This window comes from Saccopteryx bilineata, chromosome 4, assembly GCF_036850765.1.
Source record: "Saccopteryx bilineata isolate mSacBil1 chromosome 4, mSacBil1_pri_phased_curated, whole genome shotgun sequence".
NCBI lineage: Eukaryota > Metazoa > Chordata > Mammalia > Chiroptera > Emballonuridae > Saccopteryx > Saccopteryx bilineata.
The window spans coordinates 223911281-223938550 of NC_089493.1; the positions used below are offsets into that span (position 1 = coordinate 223911281).

Sequence of the window (27270 nt, forward strand, 5' to 3'; positions counted from 1 at the left end):
CAATTTCAAGGAGGTAGCAGGAGATTCAGAATGGCCCCGGGGGTACATAATGTTTTTCACTGTGGGAAAACCTTGGAGTTCAGTCCTCTCCAAAATGGCTTCAGATACTCTCACCAGTTTTATTTAAGATGTAATAGCACAGATACCTAGCTGCAAATGTGAGAAAAGTGATAACAGCACAAGCGACCTAATGTCCTCAGGAATACTTCTGTTCCTACGAGTGAGGCAGTGTGTGCAGTGTGCGGATTCACAGCTGCCCTGCTGGTGCCTCTGCTCCAAAAGGAACACCGCCAGCCAAGCGGGCAGCAGTCCCTTCCAGACAGGCACCGCAGCAGAGGGAGCCCACAGGGAGGAACGGGTTCCGGGGTAAGCATGTGAGGAAAAGGGCTAAACTGATTGTGAAACTCAGATTCCATTTGTTATACCAAATATTTACCCTGCTTTCTCAAAACCACACCCTCAATATTTCATTTAATAAATTCCCTAGGAAAAATAAACTGATCAACAGTTGTGTGGCTATTATAGATTATTTGATTATACTGGCATTTTAATGAAAAGCATTTCACTATTTCCACCAAAGTTCAGGAGTTCTACAGTTGGCTCTTTATGCAGTGATGGAATAAAATTTAAATAGTTTGTATAATTCACAACCAGAAGTAGCAGAAGTAGTCTAATATATAAAAATTAGGAATATTGTAGTTAAGTATGAATTATTTAAAGCTGATCATTAAGGTTTTGCAGTATGATCTTTTGGATTCTTGTGAAGCAACTTAAATTTTATATTTTTGGTGACTTCTGAAAAGTCATGCTTTCTCACCATTTTTAGAAAACTTTCTGTATTTACACAAGATTTAATTTTTAAAAACAAATTGCTTTTACTTAAATAAAGCAAGCAAACAATCACATAGGTCATGTAGTTTTGTACTTTTTAAAGAGCGAGGATGGTGACAAGTGTACAGAAATACACTAATGCAGATGCAGCAACTGGCCTTAAACTAGTTATTTTTTATTGTTTTATAATTATTATTATTTTTTTTTTGGTATTTTTCTGAAGTGAGAAAAAGGGAGGCAGAGAGACAGACTGCCACATGTGTTTGACTGGGATCCACCCGGCATGCCCACTAGGGGGTGATGCTCTGCCCCTCTGGGCCATCCTATCGCCTTGAGGCAGAGGCCATAGAGCCATCCATCTTCAGTGCCCGGGCCAACTTTGCTCCAATGGAACCTTGGCTGTGGGGCGGGGAAAAGAGAGAGAGAGAGGAAGGAGAGGGGGAGGGGCGGAGAAGCAGATGGGCGCTTCTCCTGTGTGCCCTGGCTGGGAATCAAACCCGGGACTTCTACATGCCAGGTCGACACTCTACCACTAAGCCAACTGGCCAGGGCCAAGTAATTATTTAAAAAAAAAAAAAAGAAATGGCCCTGGGGGCTTCTCAGCTAAGAGATGAGAACCAGCGTGATGGTATCCTGCTGTAGCATTCCGCAGTAAGTACAGCTTTCACACTATTGGCAAGCGGAAGTAATATATTTTAAGTATAAGACGTTCTCTAATCTATCTAGAAATGAGCATTTCATAGGACATGGAAGGCTAACGAGCACAGTTTAACTCTGTCTACCGGAGAAAATATGTTTATGCAGCCCAGATTCCATCATCCATTCTATATTCAAGCTATTTGCACATTTGTTCATTTTTTAAGCTATCGACAGACCCATTTGCTCTTTCACTCTCCATTTCTCTAGATTTTAAAACTTAATTATTTTCTTCTTATAGAAGCCATTGAGTCTATAAAAAAGCTAGCATTATGTGTCCAAGTTATAATTTCTGTGATAGCCAGTTACAAAAATGTCCCCAGCCCAGCATTTAGCAACTTGTCATAACAAGAAAAACATTATAACCTGTACTAAAATGAGATGATCAAATTTTACTATTCTCTTAAAATTAATTTGATAGTTTTACTTAACTAAACCTCAGTCCATCTCCACTTTGTATGAACTGCAGAGGGAAGCGCTTCCTTCATCAGTAACATGTGCAGGGAACGACTGAGCAGACAGACTGTCAGCTTTGAAGAGGCTGATCCCTGAAATCCTCCATAATCAAACGCTTGGCCTGGCCCCGGAACAAAGGACAGGCTTCTCTATACTTAAAGGCCACCACGCGGAGCTCAGAGCAGGGGGTGGCACAAGCTGCCGAAGCTGACAGGGTGGATTTGGGACGAGCAGGCTGAATGGCAGCCTTTCAATTGCAGGGGTGGCTCCAGGACACTATTTCTGGAACTTCTTACTTTTTCGATTTGCAAATTATGGGAAAAGAATTTGCAAGTTTCTAAAATTAAACAGTTTTCTCCCAATGGCAGACATCTGAACTTACATCAAATAATCTGGGAGTTCAATTGTTGAAGAAGGCTCCGTGGAGGCAGTGCAACCCTCTTGAACTCCTACGAAGAAAAAAAATCCAAGTGTTCACCAACAGTATGGTTATAAAATGCCTATAATTCTAAAATAGATCAGAAACATCTGGAAGACTTTTCCTCAAATCCTATTCATCTATCTCAATAAGCAACAGTGAGCAAGGAATACAATTGAACACGAACAATGGAGGCCCTATGACCAGCGCCAGCAAAACCGACGCCAGGCATTGAAAGCACCCTGGCTACTGCAGTGTCTGCACAATAAAGGAATTCCATCTTAACCCAAGGTCAATCTTCTATTCTTTCAACAACAGTTGTGGCATCTGCCCAGCAATTCAAAGACTGTGGTGGCAGATGCAGCCAGACAATGGGAGATACAAATTTTATATCGACATCTACTTTTCATAGGATTTAAACAAGGCAGATGAGACAATGAAGCCAGGTAGCAGACTGTTCTGGTCCCTGTATTTTCATGGCTACCCTTTTTGTATGCAGACAGCAGAAGTGGGTAGGAAGTTTTCCTATTGGTTTAATTTAAAATAAGTTATTACTAAACACTGACTTACACTCCTCTAATTTCTAACCCTCCTAAGAAGAGAGACTTGTTTTAAAAAGAACAAACAGATAAAGTGCTAGTCATTCAGGACTATGCTATGAAAGTGTATAAAATCCCTGAGTATTTCATTTGTTCGCACCATTTCCAGAGGGTATGTTCAGACTTTTTACTAGGGTAATTCATTCAAAGTAGAGTTAAAATAATAACTCAGACCCTAACCCTGCCTGCTGGCGAAACACACAATTTGATAATTTCTTCGTTTAATATTTTAAAGGATGAGCATCTGAGGGTGGGAAGTGTGGAGAGTGGGGCATACCCAGGAACCTGGTTTACTAACTCTGAAAATGAGGTGGTATTACCTCTTGCCTTTTTCTGACCTGGCAAATTCAAGTATGACAGTGTTAGAGGGAAAAAGCTTACATCTACCTCTTGGGCCACTATATAGCATCATACTGATCCCAATATTTCACAAATATACTCTGACATGCAATATGCTCCCCCATGTCAATAAAAGCACTGTTAGCATACTCTTCTAGAGTCAAAGCTTCTTTTGTATGGTAAAAATAGTTAAATCTAAGGACTACAGACTTTCAGTATTGTGGGCAAACTACAAAAGACAATACCCTTACACTTTATTCATCAAAGTAACTTTCTCAAAGTTGCATTTCCCTGGGGAGTTTTGCCTTAGTTATGCTTAGGATTTGAAATGGGCGGCATTGCTAAATGACCGGCTTGATCTTCTCTGTGCTGGCATAAAAGACTTAGTTTTAGAGGACAACTCTTTTTTAAAAAAAAACTAATTTTGTCATTAGGTTTTAAAAATCACTATATCCTAGGTAAGCAGTCCTACTGGTTAGTTTAATCGCCAACAGACTTGCACAAGACAAACTGCTTTTACTCTAAATGAAGATAATATTATGGATATGTAAATGTGATTGTACCTTGTCTGTTTTATAAAGAATTTGACATTTCCCCTGTGCTAATATTAATTAAAGCAAGGGTGACCTTGTGTCTGTGACAAAGAAGGAAATGAATATTTTTACTGCTAATTGTGTGTCTGGTTGAGTCAGTTCAAGAATGGCATATAACAGGTCATGTTGAGGTTACAAAATACCATTATATCACAGTTATGGAAGAGGGTAACAAAGCCCACTTTCTTTAAAAGGAGGATGACAGGGTCATTTTCAAATGTCACTCACCATCTTATTAACAAATATAAAAACCATATTTAATAGCTGGCTACAAAGAGACCAAAAATGACTATGGTAAAATGCAAGAGAAACCTGCTCAAAAATACAATACTAATATTAATAACTAAAAGGAAACTCATTTGATAAAAGAGGATTATAATTATGAACAGCACCACCTTACACTCATGACAGTCCCTCTTCCATTCATGTACTCGGGCAGCGGTTTTTAGAAGTATAAAATACCTTCGTTGGAATCTGGACTGGAGTTGTTCAGCTTGGCAATTTCCTCATCTCTTTTAAGGTCCTCTTCCTTTTCCTCAATCATCTCAATGTCGTGTTTATTTATTTGGTCCTTCTCCTTGTGTTTTTTAGACTTCTTTTTGGACTTTTTGTGAGACAGTGAATGGTTTTCTTCCATAGGCTTTGGACACTTGAGCAGAACTGAGTCAGAGGGGAAGGTTTCCAGAGCAGTCCTAGAGGTATATTTGTCTTGCTGGTCCTCGTAGACACTACTGTTTTGACTAAAACTGTCAACAGGTAGGTCTTGAGTCCCCCCGCCTTCTGGAGTGCTGGGGGAGTTGGAGTTAGAGTGTACAGTCTGCGGAGGGTTGGAGACGGGCAGGTGGGTGGAGAGCAGGGGCGGGGCGGTGGGGATGGCGGCAGCTGCGGGCGGCGGTGGCAGGCCTGCAGCCAATTTGTCACTGGTGGGATTCAAATGACCGTTTAATGTTGGTGGCACTCTGTTTGTCAGGTGAGATATTCGAGCTTTTTTATTCATTAAAGGATCAATGAAATCTGAATCTAAAAGTCGTTTCTGTGGGGCAAAGGGGGAGAGGAGAACAGGAAAAAATATAATTTAATATATGCATCACTGATTACCATAAGAACACTGAGTATTTTTATTTGTACTTAAGTTTATGACTTGTGTTGTGTTAAACCTTTCTCCAAGCTTAGGCAAAAACAAACAAGCCATAAAAACAAAAGTGAAATAAATTCTCATGTCTAATATAAAAAAGAATCTGGCAAATGCAGGAGTGGACCAAAGAATGTGCCACCCTGACATTCTTTTGAGTTAATACGGCTGTTGTAATATTCATAATGTTCATGCCTTTTTCTATACGAACAACTGTAAACCTACTTTGCCTACACTGTATATTTCTTGGAGCATTTATCTTTCTGATTATACAGTGTGGGGCAAAAGTAGATTTATAGTTGTTTGTATGGAAAATAATACAATCATAAATAATAATACAAGAATAAATTCTATTTCACATACTCTAACTGTAAATCTACTTTTGCAGCACCCTGGACAGGCCCCACCCTAAGTTCCTTGAGACAATGCCAATTTATGTGAATTATACCACTCAGGAGAGTACTAGATAGAGGTGGCTTCGTTCCTCTGCTGACCGAGTTCTAATAAGCGAGAGCAGGAAGCAGTTTGTATCATTGCACTCTGTCAGAACAAGAGTAGGTAAAGGGCAACAAGCCTACACTTACATATTTAACCTCCTCTAATCTGCTAACATGCTCCAGTTATGAATATTTTGGCTGCCATTTATTATTGCACCTGGCAACAGCCAACCCCTTCAGAGAAATTTCTCTAAGTATCTATCATTGTTGAAATACTATTCATTTCCCCCACTTCATTGGATTGGAAAATAATTCTTAATAACTGGTCTAGAAAAGTGATATGGAATTACTGCTTCAAAAAATTTCAAAGTCATGTTAATATTAGTCCAATTCAGCAACAATAATAGTATTTACATTAAAAAAAATTCAGTTGAAAAATATATCCGGTACACTACTGTGGCTTAAATTTCAGCTTTAGAGAAAACGACCTAATCATCCTGTTAATTTAATCTATTTTAAATTTAGTGCCATTGATTCGGCCCCCAGTGTATAATTAGATCAGAACTATAAGCAGCCTCATGGTAAGTGGCATTGAAATTGGGGCTTCTATGGGTAGGGTATAGGCAAGAACAGAACTGCTTTGATTTTGTTTCTCCTCTGTTCCTCACAATAGGGTGCTAACATTTCCTGACTTGTGAATAGCCTTTGCCCAGGGCATGCTTACTATTTGCCACACAGCTGTCCTATCTCCCTAATCCTTGGAAGGAGGGTCCAGAGAGAAAAGCACTCTGTCACCAGTACTGGGGTAAAGAGGTCTGTCCCACTGTCAGTCCCAAACATGTGGGAAACGGAGAGCTCAAGGCTGGCTGGGTCCTCTGAGACCAAGCAAATTTAATTCCAATGCTACCCAGGATCTCCCCCCCACTTTTTTCCAAGATAAACTGAATAGCTTGGGGGAGACTAAGCTGAATTGAAGTCCAATCGCAGTATTCTGATTGGAATCTAACTGAAAAGAGCTTTAAGAAAACATGTCTGAAAATGTCAAAATTTTTTGTTTACTTATTTAAAAAAACATTTTCCCCAACAAATACTTTTATGAACATGTTTCAGATAAAATGAAATATCTTCAGTTTTCTCTGTTATCTGAGACTGTATATGGGAGTGGAAAGGTCAATGTTTTTCAACTGCCAGTCAGCGGACTGGTCTCCCAGAAATTTCATGCCCATCTGCAAGAGTGAACCACCCTGATGTTTGTGTGATTACAGACCTAATGATGTTAATCAAATTCACTTATGCTCAGGGTGACTTCTGCCTTAATAAGTCCTTGAAATAATTCTCCTATTTTTACTGGTCTCCAAGTGTAAAAAGGTTGAAAACCACTGGAATAGGTCTTCTAGTTAATGATAAAATGGAAAAGTAGATAATCTTACAATAAAAAGTATCCTTTAAAAATGGGAAAGTAGATATTAAGAACTTTGACAGGCCCTGGCCGGTTGGCTCAGCGGTAGAGCGTCGGCCTAGCGTGCGGAGGACCCGGGCTCGATTCCCGGCCAGGGCCCATAGGAGAAGCGCCCATTTGCTTCTCCACCCCTCCGCCGCGCTTTCCTCTCTGTCTCTCTCTTCCCCTCCCGCAGCCAAGGCTCCATTGGAGCAAAGATGGCCCGGGCGCTGGGCATGGCTCTGTAGCCTCTGCCTCAGGCGCTAGAGTGGCTCTGGTCGCAATATGGCGACGCCCAGGATGGGCAGAGCATCGCCCCCTGGGGGGCAGAGCACCGCCCCTGGTGGGCGTGCCGGGTGGATCCCGGTCGGGCGCATGCAGGAGTCTGTCTGACTGTCTCTCCCTGTTTCCAGCTTCAGAAAAATGAAAAAAAAAAAAAAAAAAAAAAAAAAAAAGAACTTTGACAAGCACTACAGTCCAGTGGAGAAGAGTTCTGGGCTGAGAACTTCTCCAAAACTCAAGGCTGAGTCCTGCTGGAAACGAGCCGTGCACCCCCGGGGAGACAGCCGCGCGCCCTCGGGGAGACAGCCGCGCACCCCCGGGGAGGCAGCCGTGCACCTTTGAGGAGACAGCCGTGCATCCTCAGGAAGACAGCAGTGCACGTTCTGTGGCTCTCACTTGTCTCACCTAAAAGTCAGAGGAACTGACCTAGATGGCCCATCTCACGACTAGGATTACATAGTTTTATGAAATATGAAATACCTGAGGAGAAGATGCAGTGTCTCTACTAGAACACACAGGAGATTCTGAACGGCTGGTGCTGGCAGCATTTTGAGATGGGTTTAGTTTTCTGTAAAGGATACACATGTTCTAGTTATGGAGAGGTTTTTAACTTTTCATGACAGAAAACTTGCCCTTACTTCTCTTTTCCCAACTCAATGTCAAAATAAAAATGACTAAAATAACTTTATTTACATTATTTTTAAAGAAAAAAATTAAAACAAGAACTTACCTTGAGAGAATTGATTCTAATGACCGTCTGTCAAATTCATTATATCCAGGCCAATCTCTTTGAAGCTCTTTAAAAACATAATCCTTTAAGGTATAGGAGAGGTCCTTAGGATTCAGATTGGCCACCTGATACATGGTGTGAAAACAGAACATTATATCTTTTTGCTATTTCCTAACCTAAAAGAGACAACCTTTTGGATTTATATTGAAAGTTACTGTCAACTAGCCACAAAGGGACTGCTAGTTTTGTATATACCAGATCTCAGTAAATGTTCAACTTCATTTGGGGAATTAAAACTTTATATACATAGCTAAATATTTTTTTCCCCTGAATGGCCACTGCATTTATCATTTTTCCAATCAAATACACACAGTAGGCAAAAAATAGAGGAAGACTTTTTTTTTTTTTTTCCATTTTTCTGAAGCTGGAAACAGGGAGAGACAGTAAGACAGACTCCCGCATGCGCCTGACCGGGATCCACCCGGCACGCCCACCAGGGGCGATGCTCTGCCCCTCTGGGGCGTCGCCATGTTGCGACCAGAGCTACTCCAGCGCCTGAGGCAGCGGCCACAGAGCCATCCCCAGCGCCAGGCCATCCTTGCTCCAACGGAGCCTCGGCTGCGGGAGGGGAAGAGAGAGACAGAGAGGAAAGCGCGGAGGAGGGGTGGAGAAGCAAATGGGCGCTTCTCCTGTGTGCCCTGGCCGGGAATCGAACCTGGGTCCTCCGCATTGAGCCAACCAGCCAGGGCGAAGACTTTTTTAAATCAATTTTTTCTAGTCAAAGAAACTCAAAACCAGTTATGTTATCAATATCATTATTATCATTCTCTACTTTAGATTCACAGTAAAAATCCTTGGTCACTTGTATTAGGTAGAAACCAAATAGTGCCCAAATGTTAGGTTACAGACTTTCCCTTCAGTAACCAACGGAAATTATCTCCATAAATAGTATCAATGCTGATACTGTCATTTTCTTAGATAGCTAACCTTGCTCATTGTAGCTGCCGGGCTCTTGAAGAACCTCTTATTCAAAGTCCTTGAAATTCCAAAAACCAGTAAATGGAAACAAACCAAAATAATCCTCAAATTACTGTTAAGCCCATTTATTCCCAAGTGTAGTCTTTTCTCATCCCCTAACGACAGTTCCAAGTGTCTAGGCCTAGATTCTGTTAACAAGACAAATGTAACAAATGTACAGATTTAGGAGCCAAACCAAGAGTCATTTTTAAGGCTGGCACAAAACTATTCCTCCTGTCAGTTCCCACTGGAAAGGTCTTGTCAATACCTTGACTTCTTTCTCTGTAAGTAGTACCAAATATATATATTAGGATAGGACATGCTTTTCTCACAGCTGAAGCTGAATACTAATATGCTAATGTTGGTATAAAGTAGAAAATTGTAGGCTTATTTTAAAATTCAAATTAGCAAATAAATTAACATGACATGCAACTAGATGTCTCAAAGTGAAATAAATGTAACAATCCTCAGATTTCCCATTATCCAGGGCACTATACATACTAACAATACCCTAAAACTGAAGATGACGGTTTTATTCTTTTGTAACACTGTATCATGTCTTAGATAAAAATGAACTTAAAAGTATTATCCTTTGAATAATAGATGAAAACCTGTATTTTTTTGTGATGAAATTAAAAACAAATTTATTTAGAAATTAAATTTAATGGGATGACACTGATCAAGTACACAGGTTTCAGGTACACATTTCTATAGCATTTGAATTGTTGACTGGGAAAAAAAATGGTGAAATACCATTTATGGTGGATTTGAATGCTAATCAACATTTATGGCCCAAAGTCAGTAGGAAAAATATAGAAAGTTACAAACTGCTGACTAATTAAATTAATGATCCACTCTTATACTTAAGCTTGCTATTGTAAGTTAACTGGTCAGAGCTAATATTTTATATGTTCATATCTGTTAATGAAGAAAAGTGGCTGATCTCAATATAACCAAGAGTAGAAAAATGAACAGTAATACAGACAGCAAACAGTATGCAGGGCAATACACATTCTAAACTATGTAATAGGAAAAAATATTCTAGTTTATAACAATCAAACACTGATAATACATTGCATAAGGCCTATATAAACCAATATGAATTACGACAATAGATCAGGTAGTTCAAAACAAAACACCAACAATAGAAGCTTCTTGCTATTTTAACCTGACCAGGCGGTGGCGCAGTGGATAGAGCAGGGGTCCCCAAACTTTTTACACAGGGGGCCAGTTCACTGTCCCTCAGACCGTTGGAGGGCCGGACTATAAAAAAACTATGAACAAATCCCTATGCACACTGCACATATCTTATTTTAAAGTAAAAAAACAAAACGAGAACAAATACAATATTTAAAATAAAGAACAAGTAAATTTAAATTAACAAACTGACCAGTATTTCAGTGGGAACTATGCTTTTCTCACTGACCACCAATGAAAGAGGTGCCCCTTCCAGAAGTGTGGCGGGGGCCGGATAAATGGCTTTAGGGGGCCGCATGCAGCCTGCTGGCCGTAGTTTGGGGACCCCTGGGATAGAGCATCAGACTGGGATGTAGATAACCTAGGTTTGAAACCCTGAGGTCACTGGCTTGAGCGCAGGCTCATAGACATGACCCCATTGTTGCTGGCTTGAGCAAGGGGTGACTTGCTCTGCTGTACCCGCGCCCCTAGTCAAGACACATGAGAAAGCAATCAATGAACAACTAAGGTGCTGCAATGAAAAACTGATGCTTCTCATCTTTCTCCCTTCCTGTCTGTCTGTCTCTCTCTCTCCCTATCTCTGTCTCTGTCACAAAACATAAAAAGCTTCTCACTTTTTAAAATGGAATTTCAAGGCAAAATTTATTTAACTCAAATGAAGATAATGACTCAAACTTTAAATACCCACATTGTCATTAGGTTTTTTGTTTTGTTTTGTTTTTTTTACAGGGATAGAGAGAGAATCAGAGAGAGGGATAGATAGGGATGAGCAGAAAGGAATGGAGAGAGATGGAGAAGCATCAATCATCAGTTTTTTGTTTCAACACCTTAGTTGTTCATTGATTGCTTTCTCATATGTGCCTTGACCAGGGGCCTTCAGCAGACCGAGTAACCCCTTGCTTGAGCCAATGACCTTGGGTCCCAACTGGTGAACTTTGCTCAAAACAGATGAGCCCGCGCTCAAGCTGGCGACTTCGGGGTCTCGAACCTGGGTCCTCCGCATCCCAGTCTTATGCTCTATCCACTGCGCCACTGCCTGGTCAGGAGTTAATTCACCCTTTGAGTAGTGAGTTTTTTTCATGCTCGCTGACCTCCAGGAGTAAATTTTTTTTCAAAAAATGAAATTAGTTCCAGTTACAGTTTTATTAACTTAAAATCATGTTTGATAACCAATTTATGGAAACAAGAAGAACATACATTTGCCTTTTTTAAATGTTGCCTTACACATTTTTAAAATAAAAATTTTTGTATGATCGTACTCTGATGGTCAGGAGGCACCAGGACGTACATGAACGGTTGTACTACTCAAAGGGTTAATGTTTAAACTGAGGTGCTTTAACTTAATATTCAGCAGTTATAGTTCATATGGCATTGATCAAAATGATTCTGAAATTTCTCTATCTATACTAATAGATACAACAAGAACAAGCCTTCTAAAATGAACTTCTCAACAAGAAGGTAGGTATAAGGAACTCTCTCCTCCAGTGCTTACCTGTTGCAGAATTGCTCCGAGGGAGTTCTTATCTTTTTGATTGACACCATCTTTCTGCAGTCGAGCCAGTAGCTCAGGTTTCTTGTAGGCCTTCAGTGCCAGTAAGTGAATCACCCTGTCCCTGTATGGCCGCTGAGAAACACTGCTGCTGCCATGTGTCTTTCGAATGGTGTTTGCAGGGTTCATGGGGGTTGACCTTTTCCTCTCAGGCACTGCATCGGAAACAGCCTGAGGTGCTTTTCGAATTTGCACTCTTTTCCCTAAAGTCCAGTGGAAATGACATTTGTTACACATTTGTGGGTAATAATATAAGCATCTAAGTTTCCACAACCCTGAGTTAGGTACCTGTTCATTTCTGGAGGGAATAAAGACCACTGCTTTCCTTCAGATTTTACTTTTAAGAGATATGCAAACAGAAAGCATTCTGAATAAATGGCCTAAAATACAAATCAGGAATTTTTTGATGGAACCATTTATTGAAATAAATACATAATATAGAACAGTGGTCCCCAACCTTTTTTGGGCCACGGACCGGTTTAATGTCAGAAAATATTTTCACGAACCAGCCTTTAGGGTGGGACAGATAAGTGTATCACGTGACTGAGACAAGCGTCAAGAGTGAGTCTTAGACGGATGTAACAGAGGGAATCTGGTCATTTTTTAAAAATAAAATATCGTTCAGACTTAAATATAAATAAAACGAAAATAATGTAAGTTATTTATTCTCTCTCTGTGAACCGGTACCAAATGGCCCATGGACTGGTACTGGTCCGTGGCCCAGGGCTTGGGGACCATTGATATAGAAGTATTTTGGCCATTTAGCTACACATGCATAATAATTAGCAACACACATTGTAGCAACAAACTGGAAATTTTAAGGATGTAGGTATTTGATGTTAAATAGAAATTTACAGAACTTAAATAAACACTTTATATAATACTTTTTCGGCAGATATATTATAAATATAGGAAACATGGAATAGTGAGAAAAACCCGCTGTGCCTCGCTAAGAAAACACTCTTGCCTGAACTGGAGCATTACCTCAATTATTTCACAGACTAAGATGCTACAAAGAGGGGAGTCAGGCATAATTTGGGGTTAACATCCACAAGGGCATCCACGAGTACTATTCCTTTTCTATAGGCTGTAACAAATTCTAGGAGTCAAAAAGTAAAAACAAATAAAACCAACTGACCAAGCAACCTGTGTGAGAGGGCGAGACAAGCAGGATTTCTCCCGCGGAGCTGAGACTCCACAGTGAGGCAGAGGAATGGAAATGGTAAAGAGGCCGACTTCACATCACTCCTGCACAGACTAATACCATTCACAGAATTAATTTACTTTCTGTTTAGACTTAACACAAACAAGTGTTTGGCAAGTGGCTACTTCCAGAAAATATTTTGGACTGAAGTGACCTGTATACTATGTGAATGTATGAAGCAATCAGGCAGTGATTATTTACAACACCTAGTAACCACTTCTTGTTGAACTAAAAGAAATTAGAATGAAACTGTATAAGACTCTCACTTTATAGTTTCAGAGGTATAATTTTATAACTCAGTATACTCTAAGCCCCTAACTCTATGCACTCTGATTAAAGAGGAAAGCACTGGTAATGACATGCAACAGCAGCATTAGGTACAAACTTAATAACTAAAACAATGGATAAGTAAAAGCAGTCACTTAAGTGCTATGGTCACGAGTTAAAATAGCAGGTGTAAGGGGCAGGAGATTTACTGAATAATAATTCTGTCCATGTGAGGCTCCCTAGGTCTGGCCAGAGGAGCTGTTTGCTCGACACCATCCCACCTCAGGTAAAATAGTCTCACTGCCTCTTATAGTTCTTTACTAGCTGGACATAACTAATTGTAAATACCAGATCAAATACTACACAACAAAGAAACACAACATTAAAGTGACATTGCCCAATGATAAGAAAAGCTATTAAATTAAGGTACAATTAGCCTGACCAAGCGGTGGTGCAGTGGATAGAGTGTCCAACTGGGACGCGGAGGACCCAGGTTCAAAGCCCCGACGTCACTGGCTTGAGCACAGGCTTATCCGGCTTGAGTGCAGGGTTGTTGGCTTGAGCCCAAAGGTTGCTGGCTTGAGCCCAAGGATGATCGCTTGAGCAAGGAATCACTCGCTCTGTTGTAGCCCCCCACCCCATCAAGGCACATATGAGAAAGCAATCAATGAACAACTAAGGCGCCACAATGAAGAATTGATGCTTCTCATCTCCCTTCCTGTCTGTCTGTCCCTATCTGTCCCTCTCTCTGTCTCTCTCTGTGTCTTTGTCAAAAAAAAAAAAAAAAAAATTAAGGTACAGTTAGAGTTTTGGAGATAAATTTAGATCTGTTCTCTGAGTTATCCTTAATGTAGAGACAGATCAATGTCAGATGAGCAGGGAACTGATTCACATGATGCATCAGTTATGTGTTGAGGAGGGCACTATGCTGAGAACTATACAAACGTTCACTCTCCAGTATCCTGAGGATATAGATTTTGGTCTCACTTCACAGATGAGAAGGCTGAGACTGCTTGCAGTGGGATATGCTCAAATGGTTAAGTGCTCTCTCAGCATTTGGAGGGTTCTATGATCAACACCCAAGTTTTCCTACTTGTACCTCCCTGTGGAAACGGTTTTATGAACAAATGCCTAACGTCTACTGTTGCATCATGTTAGGCTGCAAGCTCCACGCAGGCAGGGCTGTGTCTGCTTTGTCACTCAGCTGATTTTGACTCAGAATTTGATGACTAGCAAAGTGTCAAAGTGAATGACAGCAAGAGAGTAATCAAACAGCTGAGGAGCTGGGATCAAAATGGAGTGTATTTCTACATTGCCAGACTGCCAGAATTGGAAGACATTGAAAGTTCTAAAATGGCAAATGCAAACCTTCCAATCCACTATTTCTCAGCTGTAACAGTGTTAACAAACAGTACTATTCCTTGAATTCTTAACAGAAATTTGTGTGTGTGGAGAAGGATCAGGGTCACAAAAGTTTAGGAAATGCTATAAATTCCATATTCTCTTTCCTGTGTAACTTGTTTAACTTACTCTTCTCCAAACAAGTTACTGTGGTACCCCCATTCCAACTCTCTGTGGAGGGAGCTAAGTTCAACACACCATGACTAGTCATTTAGAATGAATTCAAGCCAGCAAGGAAGCAAATAAAAACACAAAGTGACAGTACTACCACTGTGTTATGGGCTGCCCTACCTCTCCTGGATGTCTGACTCACCTCTGACCTCAGTCTCAGGAGAGCCCCAAGGTCTCCTGATTTACTCCCACCCTCCCAGAAGTAGAGATGGGCAGACAAACAAGGGAGGCTCGCTTTGCCCTTAAAAGGAGTGTAAGTATAGAGTTTGATAAGAAATTAGAATCTAGTCTGGGATGCAACAGGGTTAGCCACCTGGGGCGCAATGCTAGACTGTCATAAGTTAGTCCATGGATCTCCTACCCCCAATAGACTCACTTCACATTTACCTCACTTTTCTTTTAAATAGCCAGTCGTGGGGTAATCCATTTCTTTCAAATGCTGAAAGAACAATCCAGCCACACTGGGACACTGAGTTTTATGCAAAGATTACTTGCTCAAGGACTCCCATTAGTTTGTGCCTATTCAACCAGGAAGGAGTCCTTTGGTTCCGGTTAGAAAGCGCACAGATGAAGAAATCATCAGGGCTAGGAGTAAAGAGTTTAGATGCTAAAGAAAAAAAAAAGAAAATAGAAAAGCAGGAAAATATCAGGTTCAAAGTGGACAGAAGAAAGGCTTTATTTTTATTTCTTACATTTGCCTCAGAAAAGCCTTTTTAATAAAGCCTATGGGAGAACCTAATTCCCTTTCCAGACCCAACTGCTAATCAATTCCCTGGGCTCCTTTTATAAACAGCAGCAGTAGGTCCAACAGGGCTGGCAATCTGGGGCTATAGTAAACTTGTTTCGTAACAAGGAGTCAACTTCTAGCCTCTTCATTTAATGAGATGGTAGAAGTATCTATCTTTTCATCTAATGGCTGGAAAGTAAGTCTTAAAACAATCATCCTAAAGAGAGCAGGGGTTGTAGCCACATTCTGCAGCTGCTCTTCTGATCCATGGAACCTGACCAGAAGGCCTGGCAACACTGACCCAAGGCTTTAAAAACACTGGCAGGACTTTGATGATGGTGTGACTATCACGGTTAAATACAAAATCCACTGCAGTGGAATCCATCCCTAGCATTTGGCATTTATGATCACTTTTCCAAAGTTTACTATCAAAATGTATATACATAACAGACACAAAATATTAGAACTACAAAGAGCTGTAGGTGTTATCTAATTCAAATATCTTTTATTTAATATTTGAGAAAATTAAGGTTTACTGATATTAAATGATTTGTCAAAGGTCACTCAAATATGCACTAACTCATCAGAAATGAGGATGATTGTGGCAGAAGTCGAGAAAATCAGAAACAGAATCTGAGAAATTAGATTGGTTGGGTTATTTTCTATACTTAAATAAATATTAGTATGTGTAAAAATTTGTAATTCAATAAAATTCCAGAATTTAGGTATGAGTCAGTGAGCAGACTTAAGATACTAGTAAACCTGAAGCAATGGTATTAGTGATTTGTTTTCCACAGAATTATAACACAACAGTGTTTATCACTGATATAAATGCCATGACTAGAAGTGGAAATATTACTGAAGAAATAATGTTTTCTAGGTTAAAGGCTCTCCTGCTCTTCTCCAGGCAGAATAGGTTTTGTTCTTTATAGCCCACAAGAGGCTTTCAGAAGGTTGTATTCTTGGATGACTAGGCCAGGTGACCCCTCAAAGCAGTCTTCATTCCCTTCAACTTGGCTGATTCCCTAAATCAACAGTTAAAGGCCTGGCCTGGCATTATGCCCTCATAACCCCACAGTGGGACCCATTTGTCCTCTATCTAGCCTGACACCATTAAAAGAAACCTTATTCAGTAGGTACTTCTAAGATGGCATAGGTGAGCTTTTGGTATCATTTTATATGATATATTCAATTATGAATTACAGAGGTATCCCCTATCGTCTTAAGAAAATAGCACAACTTGTTGGTGAAGCCAAACCCGTATCATTCGCTATTTGCTGATACCAACAACTTGGTATGTAAAAGGAGAGGCAGTCATACCCTACCTCACAGGGTGGCCGACACGTAGAATGCCAACCATTGCCCTGTGCATCACAAGCACCCAGTAAGTGCTGGGTAAAATTAGTATAAAAGGATAGCTGATTGATTTTAGAGAGCGAGGAAGAGGGGGAGAAAGAGGGAGGGAGAGAGAGAGAAACACAAATCTGCTCCTGTATGTGCCCTAACCCGGAATGGAATTGGCAACCTCCGCACATTGGGACGATGCTCTAACCAACCACACGATCTGGACTGGGCCAGGTTGCATTTTAAAGAATTGAATGAGTCAGACAGTTTTGAAATACTGAAAAAAGCAGGAAGATATTTAATGAGCTACCTAGAAGGAAAGAAATATGGTAAAGGACTGATAAATGATAAAGTTAAAAGAAAAATATAAAAACATACCATAACAAAGAATGGTACAAAATCAAAAACAAAACCGAAAAGCCAATCTGGATACTAGCATTTTGCTCCCCTCTATTCAGAATTGATGAGAGTTTTCTTAAGGGTAGTCAGTCCAGTTTTGAACTTTGAAGTGAAGAATTGGAGGCAGTACAGAGGAGAGCAATAAACATAATTAAAGGGTTGGGATACAGGCCATATTAAGAAAAGTTAAAAGGAGTTGGGGTTATTTGACCTAGAGAATAAAAGAGTGAGGAGGTTAACGACAAAATTTAAGAGCAGCCGAGAACACAATGCTGTGATGGTGAGCGGCTGGGGGCTGAGGACACAGCACAGACGAAATGAGTCCACAGTGACCCTGGCAGGGCTCCAATGTGGGCACATGTGTGCACAAAGAGGGTGGCCAACCCTTCTTACAATGGTGGAGATGTAGTGTGGTTCAGATTATAACTTAGATGACCTCAAATTTTGCTTGAGTCACTCCCAAAAATGTATACAAATTATTTGAAACCTATAAGAAACCCTGCAAATTCTAAAATTCCCGTGCCATTAGGGAGTGTATGGTCCATGGAATTCTAGGTGTTGAAAAACCTGTTGTGTAAGCTGCAAATGAACTATACCTGACCCTATCAAAACAAACAAAAACACACAAACAGAGGGGCCACTCAAGGTTCATTCAACAGAATAGTACAGTAGTCATTGCCAATTTTCAAGTTTTGGAATAAGCTAAGATAAGAGTTTTCAGTTAGTTATAGTGGGAGAGGAAAAAAACATTTTGATGGCTTGTGTCTTCTATTAGACATGCCAATTTGTCTCAGTATTTCTAAAATGCTGGTACTGGACAGAGTAAAAAATACTTTCAAAGCAACAGGGACAGCAAATTCATAGTTTGTACTTAAATTTAAGTGCACTAGATTTTTAGCATTTAAAAATAATGAGATTTAGCCTACTAGCACAGAAAGTTAATTAACTTGCTTGTGAGGACAAAGGAGAAAAAGAAGCAGGTTGGAAGTTGCTACCTCACTCAGGTGGAAAGGGAAGATGAAAATCTCCTTGCTGGTAACTTACTGGGCAGGGAACGTGGCCCCGTAGGCACAGATACCTGGGGAAGTCATGAACTGTTGTTAAACCAAACTAAATGTATCTAAGCTAAGCACCAGGTCCCAGGAGCAATGGCTTTGTTCCAAAGAAATGCTTATTAAAGACTCTAGTGGAGCTTCTCAAAGCTGAATATATTGTAGCTGGGTCAACAATGAAAAAATACAGAAGCAGAAATCTACCAAACTATGGAAAGACATTGACTAAGGGATCTGGTTCTTCCAGAGACTCTTTTTGTAAGCATATTAATATGCTTTCACCATTTACTACCCAGCGATGTGTTACTAAACTGACCAAGGCCTCAAAGAGCTCATTCTTACTCTTGATAATTGCCTTTATTACTATTAAGTCATTGTGAATGGACTCCTTAAAATTGTCAGGGCTACTGCTCATAAAGAAGACTCATCTTGCTGGTCTGATCGGTCTTCCTTCCCTTCAACCTGATGAATACTTGAGTGAGCTGATGATAAATATAATGGAAGTGAGGCAGGTCCTTAATTAATGGATGAAGTTGAGGGTCCATAAATGATATCACAGTTGAGGTACCAAGGGCATCACCCTAATGCTTGCTATAAGCACATCTCATATTTTGTAATAAAAATTTGCTGTTGTGCAAAGATCCTCTGACAATGTAAGCAAACCTGCAACTATAAGGTTATCAATTCATAAATCCTACTAAGAGATTTCTTTGTAAAAATAACCCTACAGAAGTGCAAAACAAACACCATACCATCCGCCATTGAAATGACATCACCCAATGACAAAGAATTGACAATGGTATCATTCTTACAACCTCACAAAGTAAAATAACTTGACCAGATCACAATATGGTAAAATAACAATACCACAGGATTCAGATTTATGAAAGAAATAAAAGCTTTAAATCTGTTCTTCAATTAACCAGCACTCTGAAGAGAATGACTTCTGACCATGTTATCCAAAACAGGAGGAAAACTAATTTTTGTGTTTTCATGAAATTAATATAACCAGTATTTACCTACAGTGATCTTGAATTATTCCAGTCAATCAGCGAGAAGAAGAAAGATATCTATACAAACCTACATATGGTCCACCGGGTTTGATAACTTTTGTGCTTCGGTTGCGGGATTCCTCCTCTGCCTGGGTCATTCTTTCTCGTGTCACCTGATATGAGTCATTTGTTGCACACACTGTAATTTTATCTTGTATAAATCCCAGGCAATCGAGCTGGGAGGCTCCAGAGCTGTCAAATAAGATGATGGCTTTATTAGAGATGCCCCTCATTTTGCAAAGTACAAGCAAGACTTGTAAAGCCCCAAGGTCAGCAGCCCAAATAATAACTTTGAAACCCTAAAAAAACTAATATTAGTAATTTTAAATATAGACTATTTAAAATATTTGAGTTTCTCTTCTTCATTTCATGTCACCCCCCCATATTGTTAAAAGAATGGGTGAAGTGAGCACTCAGAGACTAAATCATGAAATTTTGAAAAACAATCAGCATTTGGAATGAATACCAGAATCCTGATGGGCACTATAGTTCTTTCATTTAACAGTCACTATTTTTAAGAATTAGCAACATAGATATAAGAAATGTTAAAAGTTTACTTTTAGTGGGACCATAATATGCATGGTTTAGAACTGACTAGGTTAAACAGACATACCACAATTCTTTTTATATCTAATAAGATATTAATTTTAAAGCTAAAATACTGCCAAACATTAAAGCTTACTTTATTATTCCAAAGATCCTAAACATTTATAGAATTTTTACTTACCACTTTGTTAAATCTACATAATATGACATTCATATAGCAAATACTGAAGAAAATACTGGACAAGAGATTTTGGCAATAATATATATATATTTTTAAACTTTTATTTAAACAATCATGCATATATATTAACACTGGCTCAGAAGATGGCTCTGTTTCAAAGTCTTATGCTAATATTAGGGGATCATAATAACAATTCTACTGATATTTTAAAAATAAATTACTATGGCCTTAAAACAGATTGGAGTATAAAGGTAATCAAAATATCACTGCAGCTCTGATACTCTTTCTAAATTTAATTGCAATAGCTTTGTTATGATGCTAAGAAATAAGGATCGATAAAAATTTATGTAAATGACTAATAACCTCACAAATACTATTTTTAAAAAAATCAGTTCAGCCTGACCAGGCGGTGGCACAGTGGATAGAGCATCAGATTGGGACGCAGAGGACGCAGATTCACAACCCTGAGGTCATCGGCTTGAGCACAGGCTCACCAACTTGAGCGTGGGTTCACTGGCTTGAGCGTGGGATCACAGACATGACCCCATGGTCACTGGCTTGAGCTCAAAGGTCGCTGCCTTGAAGCCCAAGGTTGCTGGCTTAGCCCAAGGTTACTCACTGGCTTGAGCAAGGGATCACTTGCTCTGCTGTAGCCCCCCAGTCAAAGCACATATGAGAAAACAATCAATGAATAACTAAGGAACTGCAATGAGGGACTGATGATTCTCATCTTCCTTCCTATCTGTCTGTCCCTATTTGTCCTTCTCTCTGACTCTCTCTCTGTAAAAAAAAAAAAAAATCAGTTTATTCATCTCATAAATATGTATTTATTGGGCAGAGACTCCATTACAGGCAATGTCTGAGGTACACAGGCTGTGACAAGGACTGAGACAGATGTTCAAGGAGCCATCTAATGGGTGAAAGGACGAGCAAACTGGAAATTACAGCAAAGAGACAAATACCAGGAGCAGGAACCTGAAGGAAAGTCCTTCACCTGGACTTGTGGGAGAGGCAAAGGCTTCCTAGAAGTGATGCTCAAGTGATCTAGAGGGATGACTACATAGGAGGAAGAAGGGCAGAAGTGCTTTAGGGGGATAAACAACCTGTGCAGGCCCAAGGGGAGCAAGGAAGAGTTTTTCAGTTAAACCAAAGACAGCTCTAAAGAACAATTAGAGAAGAGGCTGAAAGTGCATGAGAAGTACAATACACAGGGCTTTGGAGGTCACAGTATGGATTTTTTACTTGGTCCCAAGAATAATAGAGGTTGAAAATAGGAGAGAGAAAATATCTTATTTGCATTGTAGAAAGATCAATCAGGATGAAAAATAGATTGGGAGGAAGGGGCACAGAGTGAAAGCAGGAAAGCAGTTAAGGGGCTAATAAAGAATTACAGGCAAGAAGTGACGGCTTGAACTGGTGTAAAGTGGGATAAATGCAGAATAGTAAACAGATTCCAGAGATAGCAAAGAGGTAGAATTGATAGGATTTGGTCAGTTATTAACCGGTAGAAGGTGGGGAATAGAATAGATCATGTGCAGGTTACCAAGTGCATGGAATTGTCCTTTATTGACACTGGGATAGGGTTGGAAGAGAGAAATGAGTTCGGTGTTGCACATGGTGATTTTGAAGAAATGAGGAGAGATCTCATTTGAGGAGAGAACCAACTGTGAAGAATACTAATATTTAAAATAAGCTAAAAGAAGATTAAAAGACCAGAGAAGACAGAAAAGTCAAAGCCAAGGGAGTAGAAGGAAATCAGAAAAGCAGTGTGTAATGGAAGCCATTGGGATAGAATGCTTCAAGAATCAGAGAGTAGTCAATAGTGTGAAATGCTGGCAACAAGTCTAGAATAATAAGAAACCAATAAGCATTCACTGGATGCAGGGCAAGAAGGTCAAAGCCCCCATAGGGGAGCAGTTTCAGTGGAATGGTAGAGACTAAAGCCAGGTTTTGGCCCCAGAAGTGACTGCAAAGGATGTTGTCTTTATTTTATTTTTTAATGAACAGGGATGAATGCTGAAAACCCAGTTAAAAGAGAGGAAGGAGGAAAGGAGATAAAGGTTTAACCCTCAGGGGAATTAGGATGGAAAAGAAAGAGCAGGAATAGGAGATTGTAGTAGAGTACAGAAAAGACAGTAGTATGAAAGGTCTGGTGGCAGGAAGTTTTAATTTCAAGATCTCCCCTTATTTACTAAGTAATTTACATAGTAAGAATAAGCTGCACCGGTTGCAAATCATGATGGAGTTATAGTTCACACCAGGGGTCCCCAAACTCTTTACACAGGGGGCCAGTTCACTGTCCCTCAGACCATTGGACGGCCACCACATACAGTGCTCCTCTCACTGACTCCTCCCAGAAGTGCAGGGGGGGGGGCCGGATAAATGGCCTCAGGGGACCGCATGTGGCCGTAGTTTGGGGACGCCTGGACACAATTCAAAATCAAGAAACAGATCTTTATTTAGACTAAATAGCTACACCCTGCAGGAAAGAAGGTACTTTAGAATCCTCTCCTCATCCCTTTTCAACTGAGTTACCTTAAAAGTTTAAATATTTTGACATGTGTATAAACATTCTGTCTTGTGTGTGTGTGGCAGAGACAGAGAGAGAGTCAGAGAGGGACAGATAGACAGGGAAGAAGAGAGATGAGAAATATCAATTCTTCGTTGTGGTTCCTTAGTTGTTCCTTGATTGATTTTTCACATGTGCCTTGACTAGGGGGTTACAGCAGACCGAGTAACCCCTTGCTCGAGCCAGCGACATTGGGCTCAAGCTGGTGAGCCTTGCTCAAACCAGGTGAGCCCGCGCTCAAGCTGGCGACCTCGGGGTCTTGAACCTGGGCCATCCACACCCCAGTCCGACGCTCTATCCACTGCACCACCGCCTGGTCAGGCGAACATTCTTATAGTCTTTCTCTATCCTAGCTCCCTGTTCCCACACTTGAGTGTGCATTACTATACAGGGCTGTATGCCTCAAACGATGTATATATTTTCACTAGGTCTGTGAAGGGGTAGATTTAAGGAATTTTTGAAAGGTAATTTTGACTTTGGAATTTCTTCCATTTTACAAAAGAGAAATGCACGATTTAAAGAGATTTAACAAGAAAGATAAGAAAGACTAGTTAATTTGTAATTTTTAAACATCTACTTGTCAAACATTTAGTTTGAGCTCCACCAGCACTATAAGACTAGAAAAATGGTATAAGAAAGCTCCTGCCTAGAAAACTTGCACAGTTGAATGAAAGACAGGATCCATTGGAAAAATAAATTTTCAATGAAATAGGAAAGGTGGTCACAGATTATGAAAAGGTTTGTGTGCTAGGTTGAGAACTGAAAGTTTGAGTGCTTTTATCTTTTTAGAGGCAAATTTCCATTTATACCCATACTTTTTATAAGCATCTCAAATCACACTTTTTTTAAAATTTATTTTTATTTTTTTTATTTTTTACAGAGACAGAGAGTGAGTCAGAGAGAGGGATAGACAGGGACAGACAGACAGGAACGGAGAGAGATGAGAAGCATCAATCATTAGTTTTTCATTGCGCGTTGCAACACCTTAGTTGTTCATTGATTGCTTTCTCATATGTGCTTTGACTGTGGGCCTTCAGCAGATCGAGTAGCCCCTTGCTGGAGCCAGCGACCTTGGGTTCAAGCTGGTGGGCTTTTTGCTCAAACCAGATGAGCCCGCGCTCAAGCTGGTGACCTCGGGGTCTCAAACCTGGGTCCTCTGCATCCCAGTCCAACGCTCTATCCACTGCGCCACCACCTGGTCAGGCTCAAATCATACTTTTATACTTGGGTCATACTATATATTTATAAATTATACTTGAATTATACTACTGCATTTGTCCCAATTTTCTCACAATAATAATTTCTTTTCTCTTGCTGCATCAGGTATAGTTTTTTTAAGTGTCTTTAAATTCTCCAAATAAGTAAGGTAGAAATAAACACACAGGGTATTTGTAATGGAAGGGAAAAACCATATTACCTATGATGATATAACTGCTTTTGAAAAGGGGATTAAGTTCCTTAATAAAATTCCTAATGGGACATCAGCTTGATGTCAAAATTGTATCACTCTCTAAATTATATATTATTTATAGAGAATTAAATAATAATTCTCTAAAGACAAGCATTCCAGGTGAAAGCACAACAATTAGAAATTGATGTGTCCTGTGGGGTTTGTAATGAACACTGGACTGGAAGTTAAAACTTAGTTCTCATTCAGCCAGCTAAGTAACTGTGTAGATAAGTCACTTGTGAAAAGATGGGGTTGAACTACACAATTACCAAGGACCCTTATACTTGGTGATTCTGTAATTGATTGCAATACTATCCCATAGTTCTTCGTGCTATGGTGAAAATAATGCATGTGCTGTCCACGATGACAGCAACTAGATATGTGGCTTTTGAGCCTGTAATGTGTGGTTAATCTGAGTTAAGAACTGAATTTTTAATTTTATTTCATTTTTATCAATTGATATGTAAAATAGCCACAAGTGGCCAGTAGCTATCATATAGTAAATAGTGTGGAAAGGTCTATATAATCTGTAACATATGCAATTTGTTATAGATAACATAAGCCTGGAAGATGCGCAATTTTTAGAAAGCAAAATTAACATACTCACAAAAAATTGTCACCTTAAACAAGAGAAATTCAGAAGGCTTTCGTGATGTGTCTTATTTTATCTCTGCCTACTGTGCTCACTTGAAACACAACTTCCCTTCCGTCCTTCTTCCATGCTCAGCAAGTACTTATACAGTTTCAAGTACAGCCCAGAAAAGAGAGAGGAGTGGATGGCCCAGGGCACTGTGGGCCAATATCAGTGTTTCCCGGGAAGTTGGGGGCTCTAAGGCCTTGTCTTGGTCCACAGGCAGAACACACTCCCCCTACTCAAGGGGCCCATTCTTTAGTCAGAAACCACCACAGCACAGAAGACGAAACAAGTAGCTTATTATATATAGAGGATCTAAGTAGATAACAGTTCCCATGGCACCCTGGGATGTGGGTATGTGTTCTTATCTTCCTCCATTAAAAAAAAAATCAGAAATGACCACTGTACTGGGGTTAATTTCTTGTTTCCAATCTGCTGCAGAATAAAAGATTTTTAAAAATCTACCTTAAAACAAGGCTTGCGCTGGGAAGAAGAAAGGGAATAAATAATATATAAAGGGTTTCCCTCCTTTACCCTTTAATACGAGCCTTGAGTATACTATAAAAGACAGTTATTTAAATGTGGCAAATAAAAACTTTTTAAAAGTCACAACCCGCCCTGGCCGGTTGGCTTAGCGGTAGAGCGTCGGCCTAGCGTGCGGAGGACCCGGGTTCGATTCCCGGCCAGGGCACATAGGAGAAGCGCCCATTTGCTTCTCCACCCCTCCGCCGCGCTTTCCTCTCTGTCTCTCTCTTCCCCTCCGCAGCCAAGGCTCCATTGGAGCAGAGATGGCCCGGGCGCTGGGGATGGCTCTGTGGCCTCTGCCTCAGGCGCTGGAATGGCTCTGGTCGCAACATGGCGACGCCCAGGATGGGCAGAGCATCGCCCCCTGGTGGGCAGAGCTTCGCCCCTGGTGGGCGTGCAGGGTGGATCCCGGTCGGCGCATGCGGGAGTCTGTCTGACTGTCTCTCCCCCTTTCCAGCTTCAGAAAAAAGAAAAAAAAAAGAAAAAAGTCACAACCCATGTTTTATAGGTAAAAAAACTGTACTTCAAAAATGCCTTGAAGTAAATCAGAAAAAACTAAGAACTGCATGATTCCATACATATGTGGGACATAAAAACGAGACTCAGAGACATGGACAAGAGTGTGGGGGTTACGGAAGGGGGGGGGGAAGAGGGAGGGAGGAGGGGGGAGGGGCACAAAGAAAACCAGATAGAAGGTGATGAAGGACAATCTGACTTTGGGTGATGGGTATGCAACATAATTGAATGACAAGATAACCTGGAGATGTCTTCTTTGAACATATGTACCCTGATTTATTGTCACCCCATTAAAATTAATTTAAAAAAAAGAGTGGAAAAAAAATTACTTGAGAGTAAGAATGTTAAAATTTTTGTGACTATCCCACAGTGACAAGTGAAATTTCTAGCACAGAGTAGGTGCTCAATATTTCTCAAATAGATAAATGAGCTTTGCACTTCAAATCAATAAACATTTATAAATGACTACTATGTATTTTATTGTTTAATTTTAAGAACTCTTAAAAACTTATTTTCCCTTCAGTATGGCTTGAAATGAACTTACCTGGAGAGCCTTTGCTGGATGCAGTCAAAGCTGCCCTGAGGGTTGTCTTTGCCCACGTTTGACAAATAGAAGTTAAAGGTATGTACTTCATTGATGGGGTCGTTTTTGGGAATTTTGACAAGCTAAAAGGAGGGAGAGAGAAAAACACCTAAATAAGTTCTCCACAGAATAATCTGACGGCTGACTTACTGTTTTTCTCAACGTTCATTTTATACTCAAGGCTTGTTGTGCATTTAAATTACCAAATCAGCCCTGGCCAGTGGCACAGTGGGCAGAGCGATGTCCTGGAGTGCCAAGGTTGCTGGCACAGTCCCAAGGGTATCAGTTTAACCTTGAGGTTGTTGGTTCGAGCCCCAGTCAGGGCACGTATGAGAAGCAATCAATGGGTGCAAACTAAGTAAAACAATGAGTTATGCTTCCTCTTCCTCTTTCTCTCTCTCCCTGCCCTTTCTCTTCCCCTTCTTCTCTCTAAAAATAAATAAATTAATTAATAAAGAAATATAAATTACCAAATCATTCAAGGAATCTGGCAAGCAGGCCTGTAACTCACAACATTCTTATATCCACTTTTCTGGTTAGTTGTGTACTCACTGATTGCTTCCTGTGCGTGCCCTGACCAGGGACTGAACCAGCATCCTTTGTGAGCCCAGATGACACTATTTACTGATCCACCCGGCCAGGGCTGTTATGTCCATCTTTTAACCTTAAGTGCCAGTAATTACTTCTACTCAGTGATTAGTTTATATGAGGAGCCTTCTTCATTACAGTTCACATGAGAGAGTTATTAGTGAATTGGCCAAAATGTTCGTCCTCTTGAGCTACCCAGGTTCTTCTATCTGACAGATATGACCCCTTGCTTAATAGCTTCTAGATATTTAAATGCTCTCTAAATCTTAGATGATTCTGCAGGACACTCTAAGGGTGAGCTCCGGGCAACACTGTTAAACAGTTGTATGTTTCCCATGGTCTTGCTC

The 27270-nt window shown here is 40.2% G+C and overlaps 1 protein-coding gene across 1 annotated transcript in view; it reads right to left on the reverse strand.

The window, feature by feature from the left end:
- Positions 1–27270, reverse strand: part of ELL2 (elongation factor for RNA polymerase II 2) — a 91888-nt gene that overhangs the window by 5734 nt on the left and 58884 nt on the right. The window contains exons 3-9 of the mRNA XM_066273864.1: positions 26297–26418; positions 19360–19523; positions 11658–11917; positions 7952–8076; positions 7702–7789; positions 4395–4965; positions 2366–2432 (exon numbers count right to left, since the gene is read on the reverse strand). Coding sequence (XP_066129961.1) covers positions 2366–2432; positions 4395–4965; positions 7702–7789; positions 7952–8076; positions 11658–11917; positions 19360–19523; positions 26297–26418 — 1397 coding nt within the window. The remainder of the gene's footprint in view (positions 1–2365; positions 2433–4394; positions 4966–7701; positions 7790–7951; positions 8077–11657; positions 11918–19359; positions 19524–26296; positions 26419–27270) is intronic.